This window comes from Molothrus aeneus, chromosome 1 (assembly GCF_037042795.1).
Source record: "Molothrus aeneus isolate 106 chromosome 1, BPBGC_Maene_1.0, whole genome shotgun sequence".
Classification (NCBI taxonomy): domain Eukaryota; kingdom Metazoa; phylum Chordata; class Aves; order Passeriformes; family Icteridae; genus Molothrus; species Molothrus aeneus.
Genome location: NC_089646.1, coordinates 119482413 through 119501010, shown reverse-complemented (window position 1 = coordinate 119501010; position 18598 = coordinate 119482413). Strand labels below are relative to the sequence as shown.

General features: G+C 40.0%; 1 protein-coding gene across 2 annotated transcripts in view; it reads right to left on the bottom strand.

Moving 5' to 3' along the window:
- The window catches only part of SULF1 (sulfatase 1), a 123445-nt gene that overhangs the window by 18890 nt on the left and 85957 nt on the right, over window positions 1-18598 (bottom strand). For both annotated transcript variants that reach the window (XM_066563819.1, XM_066563827.1), the window contains 5 exons: window positions 14634-14784; window positions 13435-13610; window positions 12757-12885; window positions 12436-12492; window positions 11358-11487 (listed from right to left, as the gene is read on the bottom strand). In XM_066563819.1, coding sequence (XP_066419916.1) covers window positions 11358-11487; window positions 12436-12492; window positions 12757-12885; window positions 13435-13610; window positions 14634-14784 — 643 coding nt within the window. The remainder of the gene's footprint in view (window positions 1-11357; window positions 11488-12435; window positions 12493-12756; window positions 12886-13434; window positions 13611-14633; window positions 14785-18598) is intronic.

The window sequence follows — 18598 nt, the reverse complement described above, 5'->3', positions numbered from 1 at the left end:
TTCCTGAATCCCTGCCCGTGCCAGTGTAATCAGACACTGAGCATGCCTTATGCAGTTAAGTCATAATGGTCCTTCTGCTCATCTTTAGATCTATAAAATGCATTAACGCACATAAAGGAAGATTCTGACTGAATGCACTGCCCTGTCCCCTGTTTTCTACCTTCTTTCCCAGTTTGAATACCAAACTATTCTTTGAAGTTCAGGACTATTAATTTTGGTTTCTGGCTCACGATTTCTCCATCAATTAAATAACCCCATTAGCTAACACAAGCTAAATATGTCTTCATAAAATTTTAATTTGTATATGTTTTCTTATTTTCCCCATGTTTATCTTTTTTCTTACAATGATATTTCACAGGACACCTAAGACAATCTAACAATTCACTGTTGCCATAGGAATATAGGATAGTCCTTGCTTCTGGCTGCCTGTTGATTTAGGGACCCTTGCACTGATTTATTCTCACCTTGGTAGGAGAAAAGAGAACTAACTCAGAATTAAAACTCTAAAGCAATAGTAGAGAAAAAAACCAAGCTCCTGACATTTGGCTGCAACAAGCTGTTATATTGTTTCAGTCATGTTGTGAAACTTCATCTGTGTCAGCCTTTTTCCTTGTCATTGACTCATCTTTTCCTTCTTTCATCTCATTTCATCACTTACCCTCCAGCCACTATTTCCGTCTCACCTCAGCTCCTTGCCTTCAGTTCACATTCCTCCTCAATTTCGGTTCAGAAGGAAAGCAAAGGTGAAAAAGGATCTTTAATGCTTCCACACCAGTGGAGCCCTGACACCTCACACCTGAAAGCTGATGGAACTTAGCCCACTGGGAGGAGCTTTGCTAGTTTACAGCCACCCTGAACCAAGCAGGGTTTGTTCTGCATATGCACTTGGAGCCTTGGCTGGGTTTGTGTGTGCTGGCTGCCAGCTCTTCCCAGTGCCTTCCCTGCCCCCATCAGCAAATTGCAAAGGAGCTTAGGAGAGATAAAAGTGTCAAAGGACTGAGCAGCTAAGGACTTTGGATTTGTCTTGTCCGAAAGAGGCAGCCTGAGGGGCAATGTAATTTCTCTTCACAGCTCTCTGAGGAGGGAAAGCAGAGAGGGTGATGTGGATCCAGTGATATGACATATGGGAATGGTTCAAAGTTGCGCCAGGGGAGGTTCAAATTGGACAATAGGATGCCTTTCTTTACCAAGAGAGTGGTCAAACACTGTACAGGCTTCCTGGGGATGGGGTTGTTGCCCCAAGCCAGTCAATGTTTAAAAGGCATTTGGAAAGTACTATTAACGACACACCATGGAAGTGGCCAGGCAGTAGGGCTCAATGATCGTTGTAGGTCCCTTCCAACAGAAACAATTCTGTTCTATCCTATTGTGCTGATTTAGGCTGAGGTAGAGTTAATTTTCTTCACAGTGGCTGGTATGGGGCTGTTTTGGATTTGTGCTGAACACAGGGTTGATAATATAGAGATGGTCTTGTTATTGCTGAGCAGGGCTTCCACAGAGCCAAGGCCTTTCTGCTTTTTCTGCTGCTGAGGAGCCTGGGTGTGGCTGGGGGGCTGGGAGGAGACACAGCTGGGACAGGCAACCCCAACTCACCAAAGGGATATTACAGACCACAGGACATCATACTCAGTATATAAAGTTAGGGAAGAAGGGAACATTTGGAGTCACTACCTTTGTCTTCCCAAGTCATTGTTACATGTGATAGAGTTCTGCTTTCCCAGAGATGGCTGAAAAACTGCCTGTACCTGGGAAGGGGTGAATGAATTCCCTTTTGCTTTGCTTGTGTACACTGCTTTTCCTTTCCCTATCAAACTTCATCCCAACCCATGACTTTTACAGCTTTTGCTCTTCCAATTCTCTCTTCAATCCCACTGGCAGGGAGAGAGTGAGTGGCTGTGTGGGTTTAGTTGCTGGCTGGGGTTAAACCATTATACCTATCCTATCCTATCCTATCCTATCCTATCCTATCCTATCCTATCCTATCCTATCCTATCCTATCCTATCCTATCCTATCCTTCAGAAGTCAAGCTTCTTTAATCTCTGCCAAATCTGAAGTTTAAACGTGTAAGTACCTGTGCCTGTTCCTCAGTGTTGAGGCAAGCAAGGCAACGGTGCTGCAGCAGGAGCTTTTCCTTGGATAATGGCACTAGCACGATGCACTTTCTTCTGCAGAAAGAGGTTTGTCCTCATAATGACTTTTCAAAGACAAAGGGTAGAACATGGGCTGGTGAAAAGGGATGGTTTGTCCTTGGTGGCTTTGCTTTGCCTTGCTACCTGGCATGCCTCCAGTTGTGACTTGCAGCTACATAAGGAAGACAACACCAATTGGCTTCATAACTACCTGGGGTCTCAATTTCCTGGTATTAATCAGTTGTGCCACAGCCTTAAAATTTAGTCTATTTCATTAATGATTATAATTAAGGCATAAAACTATACATTCAGAATGAATCATTGTGATGTGCTCCACTGTAAATAGCTACTCAGGCAGGACTTCCAATCATCTTTGTGCAGTTAATAGACTGTGATGGATTTGAGACAGTTGCTGTTCCCTTATATAGAGGGGAAATGAATTAGACAAGTCATGAAAAGCATCCCAACAGTAGGCAAGCTAAAGGTTTCTATGAAATGTAAACACCTAGTATTTGCAGTAGACATGTCAGTGTTAAATACCTTGTCAGATTTTATCACAAAGTTATGAAACCCCAAAAAACATGCAACCGGAAATATAACATAGCAGCAATATTTTTACAGGTGCTTTTTCATTTTTGTAATGTATGACTGACTTTGAGTATTATTGCTCAGCCCAGGGAATGTTAAGATAAGGCCTGAAAAATGAAGACTTCATGAATTTAAATAAGTCCTCAAGATCTCATTTCCCTTTTTTCCTGTTTTGAAAGGTACTCTCTAAATTTGAAAAGAGTATAGATGGAAATACCGTCACAGGCTGAATATGTGTGCACCATTTTCCTTCATTAGCAGCAACCAGACCTGGGGGAGTGCCAGGGGACTTGATGTGATAATGCTGGAAAAGGAGTCTGGTTCAGGGCTGTGCTACTGCAATCAGAGCTGTTTTGCTTTTGCTTTCTCTGGGCCATTAGAAGAGGCTGTGTCACACAACATATTGAAAAGTGCCCTGTAATTAGTTGTCTATGGTAAGCAGTACAGAGCAGCAGCAGTTCATTTCTGCTGAACTGGACCTGAATACTGAGAAATGTTTGCTGGTTAAGGTCATGTCCTCTGCGCATTCCCATAGAGCAGAACTGAACCCTGGTCCTGACCAAGGCTCCTCAATGCCCCTGGAAATACTAATGTGTGTTGTTTCTTCTCAGCAGTACTTCAGCATTGCACACGAGTGCAGCTGTTTAACAGGGATGGTTTGCCAGGTTCACTCAGGGAATTTGGAATTGCTGCATTTTTGTGGGAAAAAACATCTCCTCCTCCATTTTAGAGCTGAGTAGGTACAGCCTGTAATGGCAGATCCCAAGTTTTGCACCACTCTCTCGTAAGTGAACCACTTTCTGTTGGATCATGCTCCAGAGTCTGACAACATGAATATATTCAAAGGCAGTTATTTACATACAGCCTTAGCCCCTGAGAAGTGTTCCTAAAAAGCACAATGGTCGTGGTTCAACAGATAGGGAAGAAGTTTGTCCTACAAGAACTGATTGGCAGAAATGTATGACAGGCTTTAGAAATATTTTCAGAGAAAGGCACAGGGACAGAATTGGAGGAAAAAAGGAATGAAGGAATTAATCACTAGATAACAGAAATAGCTATATAAAAATTAGCAATTCTGAGCTACATCACAAGCTTATGAAAAGAAAGAAAGAGAAAATTGCCCAGGAATTTTACAGACTACAAAATTTTGCATTCTTGCTGTATGGGCAAGATTGATTTTAAGTGTCACAGTTATAGCAGTTCTCTAGTTATAAAATATGCATGAACTGCATTCTCAGCTCTAGAAATGTAGGCACCTAGGTCAAGACAGCAAATATTTCTCCTGCATAGCATTCTCTACCAAATCTATTAACTTGCCTGCAGCTCAACATCAAGAGACTTCTGTTGTTATCCAATAAACATCCACTATCAGGTGCAAACAAATAGGAGCTAATGAAAAGGATAAATTTAATCCTTTAGCTAAAAATAGTAATACCAATAATAATCTGTTACTATTATGTCATATACATTTAACTTGCAGAGGACTTACCTTATATCCCATTTCACTGGATACTTTAAAATGGAAACTGCAAAAAGATAACCTCAAAGGAGTACTACAGCAAGTGTTAAAAATAATTCTTGCATAAACTGTGTTTTCTGTCTAGACGTTTTTGGTACAGAGAGTTACTTTAATAGAGGTTTGAAGAATTTGCTTTGTTAAAAACTGTGCCACTCTACCAAAAAGGTCTTTCTGTTAGAGAACACCAGTAAGATGAGAGTGAAAATGTTGAACACAGTTGTGCATTGAAAGAGATTAAACCAGTGAATCCAGTAATCTTCCTGGAATATCTCTGGATTTTATCCAGAATAGACTTCATACGTCCAATTAAGAATTGCTTGAATTTAAAGAATTGTCAAATCTGGGAAGAGCTGCTCTTTGTTTGATAAAAACTTAAATATTTAGGCTGAAATGTGAACTATTTAGGCTGAAATATGAAATTCCATGCCTTGAAAGATTATTTTTACAGATAAAGGAACTTATCTTCATATTTGGTTTCAACTCATAAACAGAGTGGTATTTTAACTAGAGGTATCATAATTTCTGGCAATTCCTACAAATTCTTGAGCAACTAAATTGCAGGCATGTTACTGTCAACTGTGAGGGATGACTCCGCAGGGTCTAAAGTGAGGAATAGCTACAAGGGCTGTTCACTAAGTGCATGAAGTATGCACTTAGTTTTAGGCACATAACTGGTCCCAAACACATGTGCTTCCAGTTAAGCCTGTGCATAGATACTCCACTGAATTATTACTAAGAAAAGATGGTATCAATGGGGAGATGGCAAAGAAGAGACAGCTTTGAATCAATGCTCTGATAAAACAGGTTGACCAGCAAGTGCTTTTTGACTCCCGCAAGTATCAGGAGGTTGTTCTGGAATCTGGAGAATCCATGAGTGATGTTAATATGCCATAGCATAATTTTAGTTGGGTTTTAGTGGGTGCTCAGGGTCTAGCTGTCAGTGGCTGGCCAGCCATCTGACACTTCTGGCCAGCTCTTACCAATGTATGTGTTTTTATTCATACTCTGCAGCTGGTCATAAAGCTGACCTATACAAATGTATGGTCTGTGATATTTATTTTATGAGAACATAGATACTCGAGCCAAACCAGACTACACCTAATAAGCCCCATTCTAATTTCCTTTACAATATTATCTGTGAGCTGATTGATGGCAAGTGTTCTTTCAGTATGGCAAATAGATATTCTTTTGACTGAATGCTGATATGATAATTTGATAAATATGAATATCAATAATAAAATTAAATTCTCATACTAGGTTTTTAGAGGGTGAAAAATATGTGAGAAATAGGAGCACAGGCTACAAAACATGCTTTTTGGATCAGAGCCAGAAGAATCTTGCACATTTACCACAAAGCTGATGTTTGGATTCAGCAACATGTCTCCAGTGACTACCCGTAAAACCTCAGATCACGGTAAAATACACTGAGACCTAATCTAACTAAAATCTCACTGTACAGTCTTCAGGCATTTTCTCCAAATGAAACATTATTTCCTCAGGGTAGTTTTGGGATAGAGTTCCTCTAGAGGAAACTCAATATTATGCATCTCTAAAGCTGAGACTCATGAAAAGAGGGCACAGGGAAGGTGCAGCTGCAACGCTGTACCTGTCTAGCACACTGTGAGCTCATGTGCGTGTGTGCCACACCAACATGGGCAGCACGATGCGTTTTCCTGCTCTGCCCACTGTCAGTGCTCATTGGAGCTGGCAGAAGGCCATGGATCTTTACAAGTTTCAGACCTTTGCTGTTCACAAACTGGCAGGTAGTGTCGAGCAGATGGTAGGAGATGTATGCCCATAAAATAAACAGACCCATGTCTGGGTTTCACTGCTGAGTCATCCAATCTAAGAGCTGAAATTTTAAACCCAGTGCTTCATAGTCCTCATTTTGGGAGGCTGGTTCTTTTCTTTTTTGTTTTATCCTATTGGGAAAATTTAAAAAAAAAGATTGTGGTTTGTGTAATTTTTCTAAGAGGATGAAAATGCATATTTGGCTATGGATTTGATACTGATTATAAATAATGGATTGAGCAGTACACTGGAGACATCCAGCCTATCAGTCACCAGACCTCATAAGGTAACTGTGATCTGGGAAAGAGTGTTAGGTCCCAGAAGTAAAAATTATGCCTTAGGAAAATTCCTATGACTCAGACTGGAGAGAAAAAGAATAAATACTTATGAATTAACTCAACTCCTTAATTACACATTTAGGTAAGGAAAGAGAGAAAGAAAAAGTATAAATGAAAACACAGTTAACATGGTTTTATTTGATATTAGCTAAGTATCCAGAAGAATTTCATGAGTGAGAAGATGGAATGAGTTCAAGAAAAATAACCTGCTGGAGGATTTAAGAGCAGCTTGCCTCTAAACCTCCTGAACTAACATATATTCTTGTCTCAGGTCATTCCAGTGGAAAGCTGAGAAGAGATTTTTGTCATGATAAGGTTGTATTAATCCAGAGAAACATTTGTTCACATGTTATTTTTTCTGCTCTGTTGGAAAATTAACAAAGCTTTATTACAAGTTGACACCAACTGTTTTCCATATTAAAACAAAAGCAGGGTTATGCTGCAGATGAACACTGCAGATGAACACTGCAGATGAATCAATATTTCTGTATGGTGTAGCTTATTACTGAGAAGGTAAATATATATCAATGAAATATTAAAATACCCTGCAAACCATTTAAGTGTTAAAACCCATCAGCATCCACTGCTAAACCAACTGGGCTCAATCAGGTGACCTCAGTAAGTTACACCATGTAAACTGGTGACAAATTTGGCATATGAACTATGAAAGAAACCTCCTGTTCCCATCATAATTTCTTGAGCATTCTCTCATGTGGAGATGGGGAAGGAACACAAAGGAAATGTCTACCCCTCTCCAAGCCCCAAGCTGAGCAGGGAGCCCACCAGCTCCTGCTCCCTTTTCCAGGGGAGTGAATCTGGCTGATGTGACAGGACTGTCTGTGCTTTGGGTGAGCACAGATCAACAGCTGGGGCAGGGCAGGGGCTGAAATCTGGTCTGTACCAAAATATGACATGAGCAGGTGACCCATAACTCACTTACAAGTTCATAAAATTAACAGCACTTCCCAAGTTATGAAGTTGAGGAGGAAGAAGAAAACATGAAATCCTCAAGGCCAGGTACTAAGCAAGTAAATATTAAGAGCATGCACTGAAGGAACATCTGGAGATCATTTAGTTCATCCTCCTCCTCAAAGCAACAACATTATTAGGTTTGGACATATCCTGGAGTGGACTTTCCACAGCCTCTTTGGGCTCCAGTTCTTAATCATATTTGTGGTAACACTTTTTTCCATGCACCTCTTTACACTTTCCCTTGATGCAACTTGTCTCTGACTGATAGCCCTTTTGCTATGCACCTCCAAGACATACCTGGGTCTGTCTTCTCTCTAATTAGCCATCGGTTAATCAAAGGAAACAATTAGCTTCTTCCTTTGCCTTCTCTTTCCCTGGCTAAACAAACCTCTGCCCCTTCTCAGTACCTCCACCCCATCTCTGGGCTCCTCCCTTGGACTTGCTCCAGCGCACCAAAGTCCCACTGCTGCTGGAGATCCCAACCCGGATGCAGCATTCCAGGTGCAGCCCACAGGCACCAGGGAGAGGCAAGTGCTCACTTCCCACGACCTGTTAGCAGTGCTCCTGCTAATGCAGCTCAGCAGGAGCTCCTCTCCTTGGCATGGGCTCACTGCTGACCCGCGTCAGTGACTGCTGGAACACAACTCAGGAGTGAACATATCCCATGCACATCTCACTTCTGAGATGTTCCCAAGGAGGTGGGTGAGCGCTTGGAAACTGTCCTCCCATAAAGGGGGTTATATAAAAACAGCAAGGGCACAGTGATCTACAGTGTGATCTACAATGGAAGTGATGCAACATGTCAATGGAGCTAGAAAATTTAAATACATTAAAAACTAACAGTGAAAGTATTTTATATTTATATTTTACAGATGTTTAGTATTTTCTCTTCAAAATCCCCCCCCTTTTTTTAGGTTTATCTATTTTCAGATACACATTAGCCATAAAAAAAAAAAAATTGAAACATTTGATTAAAAAATTATTGTGCTAGGTTCCTTTATTTTCCTTTCTTTTAAAGAGAAAATAAGCTGAAGCAAGTATTATCCTGAGTACCTCAGCCTTGGAGATTTTAGAACTAGCAGATCTCAGGATCTCACCTCATTTTAATACAGGAAATTTTTTTTTTCTTTTTCAGCTTGATTGTGTTTTCCTTTTCAAATAAAGTATGTATTGACTAGAGTAAATTTAAATTAAGAGCAAGATTTTAGTGGTGTGTTATTTCCCCAAATGCTTATTCTTAGTTTCAGACATTTAGCAGCAGCTTCCCACAGACCAGTAATTTCACTATTTTAGAATCTGTCAGCAATCACTCATTCTGTGAAAGTAATTTTAATTTAACTGATGTTAACTGCAACTGATTAGAGTAAATGTAGGAAGTATTATAAACGACCATAATTTAAATAAAGATTTTATTTCTATATATGCATCTATGTAATTGAAATCAACTATAAACATATATCTATATATGCACCTATGTAATTGAAATCAACAAATCTCAAAAGATAAAACCAAGTTAATTCATGCACAGCAATATTTTCTCTTTTCTAAGAAGTGCAAAATGACTAGAGCAAATCTGCTGCAGGAACCTCATATTAAACTATGATGGCTCAGAAATGCACATTGGAACACATGACTAAGGTACATTTATTAACTACTAACTTTTTTCATTTGCAGAACTTCTCTACACAGAAAAAATCCTGCAGGTTCTTATTTCACATTGCAATGCCTCCCTGAAGTTCATATTAGTCCAATGCTGGTCTTTAAATTCACACTTTACCTATTCTATGCTGGCTTTCCTGTGAGCACCACAGGTAGTCTGTCCTTGAGAGAGAAACTGGCCTTGTTTCCCAGGGCTGCATGAGGGCAGATGGAGTGGAAGGAATGGGTCTGTGCCCCTCGGGCTGAACGAGCCCAGAGGATGCTCTACCCCTCACCATGCTCTGCCCAACAGAAGTTTTCCATAGGCATATTTAACTTCAGCACCCCTGCAGGAAGCCTTCAGGATGTTGGAATTAACAGGGACAGCCTGGGTCTATTTTTTAAAGAAAATAATGTGTACAAACCAATGGCTGTGTCTAAAAATTGTTCTCAAGGTCAGCTCAGCCCTGTCTTTCATCCAGCTGTGAGGGATGGCTGCTGGGCTCTGTGCAGCCAACACATCTTCAGCATTGAAAAGACCTCGATGAGAGTTTGTAGGTGGGAGACCCACTGCAAACACTATTGCTCTTGTAGCCTCCTTGCTGCCCTTCTTCCTTCACCCTTGGATCAAACTGGATTCACCAATACAGGATTCACCAGTATAGGATTCACCAATAGGGTCTCCTGCCCTGGGCTGAGAACAGGCCTGTGAGCAGGGTTTCCTACTGCTTCAGGTGTGATGTCTAGTCAGGACACTTAACCCTTTCTATTCATATGTGGAAAAGTAGTTATTCCAAACCTGGATTTTGGCATAAGAGGAAAAAATATAAGAAATAATTGCAAAGAAAATATTTTGTTACTTAAAATTTAACGTCTTAGTGTCTAACAGTCTAAATTACTTCACTGATCTCCTTTAGTTTTTATAAAGCATTCAGATTTTCAAATTTAATCTCTGTTTACAACAGCAGTACTTGAACTCCTGAAAACATTGCCCTTGGGTGAGACTGAGATATTGTGTATATCCCTTCAAAAGTGGCTGCATTTAAGGAGCATTTGCGACGTAAGAACCGTGACAGAGGACCCGAGCAAGGATGTGACAGCCGAACCATTAATCCAGTCCAATCTGTGATTAACCGAGAATTGCTGTAACCCTACACTCCACAGGGGGCGAAGGGGCAAGGCAGGGCCGGAGCCTTTCCCCAGGCGGGCTCTCGAGCTGGCCGAGCAGAGCGCGGCCTGCCCGGGCCAGGCGCCCTGGGTGGCGCGGAGCGAGCGGGCCCGGCCCGGCACAGAGAGGCCTTTGTGCCCTCGCTCCGCTCCGCAGAGCCGGCCCAGAGCTCAGCCAGGCCCTCGGCTGCCGGCAGCGCTCCGAGCAAACATCTGAGGGGAAAGCGCAAGCGCCTGCCTGGGAGAAATCACCTCACACTTCTGCGGGGAGGTGTGTGCGGACGGGGATGGACTGCAGGGACGGCAAGGCAGACCCAAGCCGCTGCCTGGGGCCCCCAGCGTCTGCCCCAGCGTGGTTGGAGGTGGTGTCAATGAGAAGGATGCACATCTCCCCAGTAAATCCATCTTCGTATGTAACCATAGATATTGCATTAATATAGGATGGATTGAAGAGAATTTGGAGTCAGAATCACTTTTCTTAATTTAGCTCTCTTCCTGTGTGTGCACTGCAGAGATGCAGGTGTAAGCATAGTAGTCAGGTGTGCAGTAATTTCTGGTTTTATGAGCATGCAATTAGACCTTTGTATCAGAGTCAGGTGTTATACTGAAATCACGAAGGCTGCAAGAAGAAAAAGTGATGCTTGGGTATGGGTATCAGTGCCTGAATCCTTGCAGTGACCTGAAATAGGGATTGTTTCTGGGAAAGGAGACCCTTCTATTAAAAGTGTTTCGATAAATATTAAAGAATGATGATTACTAAGCGTGCTGTTCAGTTGTTCATCCCAGCAAATGAATTCATGTGTAACCTTAGGAATAACCAGCTTGCTTTGGTAATTCTGAACTAGCCCAGTGAGTACAAGCTTTCACAGCTCAGAAAGATTTTCTCCCTTATTAACAATTATCACTGAACTATCTTGCATATTTATCAATGCACATGATCAGAGAAAAAGTAGTCATTTCATGTTATGGTTGAGCATGGGAGTTTTATGATAAGCTCTGTACTAAGACAGCAAATGTAGGACCAGGTCTTCAACACCTTGAATTTGACCACTGCATAGAGAAATTTGTCTGCTTTTCTTTGGCTTTGAAGATATTAACAACAGTGATCTTTTAGTTACCTTCACAGAGCCATACTCTTCAAATTCTTTTGACCCATAGTGTAAAATGTGTATTTCCCTGTGACACCTAGAAAACTGCAGTCACTTGTGGCTTACCTGTCCTGGTTGTTCACAGGCTGTCTGGTATCTTGCTTGTTGGCATAGTTCTTTTACTCTCTCATACTTTGGTAGTTGATTAGACTGCTGAGTGTTTTTGTTGGGTTCCTCCTTCTTGCGTAGAAATTTGCTTAAAAAAAAATAAAGTGGAGTGTTTTAGATACATTGTTCTAAGCCTTAAGGAAGAATTTAACTTGAACAGTGAAGCTACTTGAAGGCTTATGTCTTCTCAGGGAAAAAAATCCCCACATTTCTGTTACTGACTTTCGATGTAGGTCACATAGTGAAAAAAAGCCTCAGGTGACTGGCTGAAAATTGCCAGAAGATACATAAGTGCTGCTAAAATATGTCTAACTGGTACAGTTCAGCACCATTCATACATAAATGTTGGTTTTTACAAAAAAGCAAAACTCTTTGAAGCAATACTTTCTTGGCTGGAAAACACAGCTGAAGACACAACAGGACTTTTATACTCAGCACAAGCTCGGCTGTATCTTACATATTACGATGTGTCTTTCATGCACTGCTTTGTAATACATCAGACAAAGTTTTCATAATCTGTAAAGTCATAAAGTACCAAAAGGAAATTGCTGTAAAGTTTTTACCCAGAGAAAATTTTCACAGCAACAACTGGCAAGGTAAGAGGGTATAAGGAGTTATCAGCAAAGAGAGGAGTAGTTATAGTCATGAATCTCAATTACACATAACTCCTAGCTAGAGCAAAAATGAAGAATGCTTCTAATACGTTATGGAAAATACAAAATCGGCCGAGATTTGGGAAAAAAATGATTTGGATAATGACAAAAGTGTGAACAAGCAGTGTTAGGGAAAGAGGCTAGGAGAATCACCAGAAAAGCATGCTTTCAAATTTCTTCAGAGAAAGGGATTTGGGAGCACAGTAGATTGCAAAGGCAGTGGTGGGAAAGTAGGAAAAAAGTCATGCCTGTCAGTTTGCTTGCAAAATTTACTGCTTCTCTGACCATAAAAAGGAAGAGGAGGAAGCAGAAAGTAAAGCATGTACAAGGGAGTACTCCCAGCAGGCAGGCTCTCCCAAAACTCTCTCACCCCTAATAATTACCCTCTTTCCACTAGAAATGTGTCACGCCAAATTTTGGTCTTCTTGTTTGTTCGAAACCTGAAAGGAAAATAATGACATTTACTGCTGGCACTGAAGTACTCCACTGTGTAAGTGTTAACAAATTATTTTTGAAAAAAACAACTCCCCACTTATATATACATGCAATTTTATAGATCTACTACTTAAGACACTCTTGAAATGGGAAAGCTGTGGTCGTTGCCATGACACAACTCATTTTCACAGAATCTGTTTTTCCACTCAGCTGTTGATTTACTTAGGTGTTTGCTTCTCAACTGGCTAAAAAAGGATCCTGGGACCCACCTGTTTCCTGGTCTCTCCAAGTCCAGAAGCTTTAGGACAGATTTGCCATCCATATCTGGAGGTGTGTCAAGGCCTGCTATATCCAGAATTGTTGGAGCAAGATCAATATTCAGAACTATCTGAGGCACACTGCAAATCAACAGGAAAGGTCATAGTTGCCATGTGTTCAATGTGTAAGTCTTCACATTCTCTTGGAAATAGAATGATAATTAATGCTTATCAGGGCTTTGAAGATGTAGAGCTCTACAGAAGTGCTAAGTTTAGAAAACCCCCTTTGAAGTCTACAACTCAGAACGATAGGCCAGTACTGCAGACTGACATCACAAAGAAAAAGTTAAGCATGATTAAACAAGGAGGTGCAGCAGCAACACTGCTCTTATCTCACTGACAATGAGGGCATGATGCTAAATGACAGAGTGAGCAGTAAAGATGAGCACATAGTTTTTAAAAGCAAAACCCAAGTCTAACCTTACAGGACTATGCATTACAGTTTTCTCATCTGAATTATAACTTATTCATAATATGCAAAGTGAAAAAGCTGCCTGTTTATGAGACTCATTGCTCTGCAATAATAGAGCATCCTTTATGAAATGAAACTAGACAGAGTGATAATTACATGTTCTCAGAAACATTTTACATTAGGCTCAACAGCTGTGCTAGAGGCATAAGGCAACGTACACTGATCCCGGCTCCACACTTGGACCACGAATAAAGAAAGGAACTCGAATATCAAAGTCATACGGCATTGACTTCCCCTTGACCAGTCCGAACTGCCCAATATGGTATCCATGGTCAGCAGTGTAAATAATGTAGGTATTCTCCAGTTCTCCCATCTCTGCAAGCATTTGGTGTAACTGCAACCCAGCACAGAAAGAACTCCGAGTTAAGTGTAGCAAAACATGTTTTGTGCAGAGTCGTGTATAACCATCATTTATAACCCTTAAATACACAGAACCAAACAGGGCATCAATGACATAGTTGACACAGATTCTGGGGACTGGCATTTGTACATCTTGCCTTTACTGTGCTGTGAAAAAATCAACCTACCAGTTCAATTTTGCACTTGACAGAGGGGACAATTAAACAGCTCCAGAAAATTAGAATTGAAAAAATATGGTAATGATGGGGTAGTTGCCTTAGTATGTCCAAAATTCATTGTGTACTCAAACACAGCTTGTGAAAAAAGTCTGCTACAGCTTTAGGGGAAAAGGTACTAAGATTTGATTTACTGTGCTAGTCTACAACTTTCTCATTCCTTACAGTTGTGGGCTTGGGAAAAAGCTGTAAATTTTTATTAAAGTTTAAAGAAATCTCTCTAGGGGAAGATCTTTGGTCATGGTGCTTGATTTTGGAACAAAAAGTCATACAAAGTAAACCTAATAGTTCATGTATCATGTTACCTATAATTAGCAGTGCACTGCATTGCCTAACTTCTGCAAACACTTGTAGACTGACACCGGAGTTGCTGTGATTTGCCAGTTTCCAGATTTCAACTGAAGGACAAACTGTGAATGGAGTGTGTGAAATGAATAGAAGTTGTCATGTGTGCACCTGTGTCTATCCATGTGTACACACAGGTGATGCATCTTCTGTTAACACCAGGCTTTATACTAGGCACAGTGACTTTTCCCTTTAAAAAAGCCCACTGTTTTTTTGACACAGCAATTGAAAGAAGAAATCCAGGAGCTTGGCCTCACGTTGCAGAGAACCAGAATTCAATTCTGCTGGGAAAAAGTGGAGTAATTCCTCATAGTACAATGACTTTCCCCAGAATGTGGTTGGTGAAGGTAAAGATTAATTAATTTAAGGTAAAATTAATTAATTTAATTTTGTTACCGACTAACAAGATCGTATTCACAGCAGTTTCTTGCACTCACTCTTTCCATAGAGTCATCAACTGACATCAGGGTCTGAAGTCTCTTGCGCTGCAGGACGTTGGTAAACTCCATGTGGATTGGAAGCATGGGCCCTGTGTACTGCATAATCCAGTGCTTATCCATGTTTGGTGCATAGTTGTAGCTGGGAGTTCTGGAGGAAAAGAACAGATCTCAAAAGCTGTGCAGTGTGACAGGCATCAGAGGGAGGTGGGAACTCCTCCAACACAGAAAGAGCCAACAAACAGTTAAATCACAAATTCCATGTGGTATCTGACAAATATCAACAAACATCACTTCAGTGGCTTTCCAGATTCATTGGGTCATGTATCACCTCCTCAAAATATTTTAACCACTTGCTTTCCAAGCTTTCTCTCAGACTCAAAGACCGCTACAAGTTCCACATTAATATTTGGGATTTGCCAAAATCTATTTCTCAAACAAACCTGTAATTATTAAAAAAGTTTATCTGAATGGTGCATCCCGTACAGATAAGAAAAATTAAGGAAGTTAGAGATAAAAAAGGACTGTTTACTTAATATTAAGGTATTTTGCCCTGGTACTTCAGTAGAGAAATTACCTTTAAATAAAAGTCAAAGAAAGGTATTTTGCAGTGGGATAAAGAAATTTAGTAGTCAGCATAAGGAACACCACCAGTGTTACAGTTAGTTCTACGCTAAATGCTGTTGAAGTGTTATTTTCAATGTGAGTGCAAAGCACAGTGCATTACAAACATAAAATGAATCGTGACAACAAAACTGACCTAACACCGTTGTTGATACTAGCACTAAGAAGAAGTATGGCACAGAGTCCTATCTAAAGCAAAGAATGATGCTTTAGGAGTTTGCACAAACATCAAAAGAAATATTTAGGAGTGGTGTTCTATCCACAGCCAGCGTATTTTTGAAAGATATCCTATAAGAAACAAGAATATTTTCCCAGAGATATCACCTTGGGAGAAAATGTGTGGCAAAAATGTGTCAAGTAAATTTTCTCGACAGAGACAAACATGTTACAAAAGCTCTCCATCATTCTTGTTTTTATGCCTAGCATACATGACAACTACAAGGTGAAGTGAAAACAAGCAATACCCATTTCCCATAATGGTTTCACCTACATATGAGCAGTTCCCTTCTCTGGAAAGAAGGAATCTAGGCTTTGTCGTTTTCATTAAGTTCTTTGGGTTTTATTTCTCCCCTGTTTCTAGTACACTGCAGTACATGATACATGAACAGCAGCATTACATTTGAAAATTAAACATAAAGAGAAAGTGAAAAAAATACTGTTGGGTGATTAGATTAATTTGATTCTTTTAATTCTCTTTTCAGTTTACAAGAAAAATGAAATTCAATATTAATTTGCTGTTTAGGTACTGAAAATTATAACTCGTGTGTTAACAAAAGGTACATTTTTCCCACCGAAATATGTATGTGTAGTTGTCTTTTCTTAAAATGAACAATATCAGAATACTGTATAATTTAGAGTCATAGACCAGTCCTTCAGTTAGATTTCATTTTTCTTTACATGATTGTATGTGATCCCAGAATGGTGGAAGCAGTTGTTTTTTATATCAGATATCATATGTATAACCTTTAACTACATATTCTGAGGACAAAAATCAGCTGAAAGGATAACATAGTAAACTGATAGTCAACTTCAATAAATTTGTGGAGTCCACATTCTAACTGGAGAGCATTATTTGAGAAGTTAGGTAGAATTTGAGAAGTATGCCTTTAGTACACACAGCAAGTTTTGACCAACCTACTTAATCATTAGTCTCAAGGGAAAAGAGAAGTGATGCAACAGTATCATAGGAATTTGATAGAGATTAAGAAGTATGGAAAGGTTAGTTCCCTACTGAGCAAAGACAAGCATAAGCTAGAATTCCTTTTCTGTTGAAAAATCTTTTATTTCATGTTGAAAAGTCATAGTTTTTATAATTTCCCATGGTTGAAGTCTGATTTTTAAAATTCATACTGTCATAATATTAATAAGATTTATGTCAGGAGTACAGCCCTCTGTGTTGCTGGCTAGCCAGCAGTCCTAGCAGAGGGAGACCCTTGAAGAGGCAAGCCTTAGGAATTCTGTCACCTACCATTTATCAGTTATCCAACAGAAAAGAAGGATACTTTCAGTGCCAATTTTTTCTGTTTCCTTGGAAGTTTGTCAGACAAGATGCTTTCCCATGAAAGGGTTCATTTTTGATTAATCAGCATCTCCTAGTAAAACCCTGTTTTTTTTCCAGTGGGGTCCTGAGTGCCCCAGGCCCAGAGGGATGAGGTGGCTGAGAGCTGCGCTCCACCGACAGCGCGGTGACAGCCTGCTGCTGTGCCAGGAAGGAGAGCCAGCTGCTGAGGCAGGCTCAGGTCTTGTGTTCCCAGGCTATTGTGAGCAGCCTCCTCCACATAATGGATAGTTTTAAAAAGCAGCACTCAAGGCTTTAGCAGGGCAGTTAAAACCTTTCACAGACACTTTCCAAATGCATTTTGAATTTTCTGGGTGAGAAATGCAGCAGGCAGAGAGACAGCAGAATTTTCCTCCCAGGCAAGTCAAGGAACAGGAACCTTCTGTGAAATATCCAGTGTCACTGGCTGATGGATAAATGTGAAACAGGGGTCTATAATGTTGGAGAAAGAGTACTAAAGGAGAGACAGAAAGGAATTCCAAAACCCTGTACCTTGTACATGTTCAATGTCTACCCCTGTTTGCTAGGCCTTTCAGAAATCCACCAGAATGGCACTGGTTACAGGCACAAGATCTGACATTGCCCTCAAATTTATCTACCTTTTTTTTTGGTATAAATGTAACCAACCAACCAACCAAACACTGCAGACACAAATCTTAGGGAGAATACTGGTGACTTTTGAAAACTTTTCCATGTAGACAGAGCTCTTCATGATGAGTGATAATTTTTTATGGTAACATTTTTTCTTGAAGCATCTGGAGATATCAGTTAAACGTTCAGCTGTTATAAGTCCTTGAAAGTCATTATGGCATGGTATGTCACTGCTTCTGTTCCTCCAATTTTGTCAATAATTGTCTGTATTGACAAGTACTGCTATAAAGTATCACTGACATCTACATTTCCTTGATTCCTCTTTGCACTGAAGTATTGAAATTGAAGATGTGTGCCATGTCTTCCATGGCCTCCTCTGAGTTGTGGAGTCCATCTTGTGCTGAGTACATTAGCTGATCCATGATCAGCACACAGTGCCTGGTACCCCATTATTTTCAGATTATCCATGGCCTCTGAATCTGGCAAGCTGCTACTGTAGTACTTGTCATTCTTGTAGAATGGGCAAATCTAGATTGGTCTGTTGCTCACTTTTATTTGTCCAACACATACTGTGAGGAGCTTAATACACAGAGACCACTTGGCACTCCCTAACAGATCTATTCTGGCACTGGAAGACATTAGATTCTTAAAATTTTGAATTGATACCCTCAGGTTAAACTAACTAAAAAAATTCCAACCGTTATGTAATAATAACAAATGCTGAGCATAGGCACTTTTCCATAAAAGCATACTCATAATGAGAACATTTCACCCTGAGATTTAGTGATCAGTCACCTATGTGAATAAGTTTAGAGAGAAATTTGCTGTGATAATCAAGTGATCTATAAACTATGGAAGGAATAAAAATTCATAAGCATTAGTGCATTTAAAAAAAAAGATTATCCACAAAATCTATAATTTGTCTGTAAACATCAGTTCAAGTAGATACTTATGTTGAGAGAAAAGGAGCAGTATTAGCAGTCACTGCTGTAATCAAAAGGCCTCAGTAACTCTCTCTGACAACACATTTACTATATTCATACATTTAAATTTGAACTTCTAAATTAAGAATGCATCTTATTTGGCTTTTAAGGTACACAATAACTTTAATTTAGGCAAGAAACAATAAAAATAACCAACAAGCCAAAAAATGGATGCTTGTACTTGAGAATCTATTAAAATGGGGTCCCCA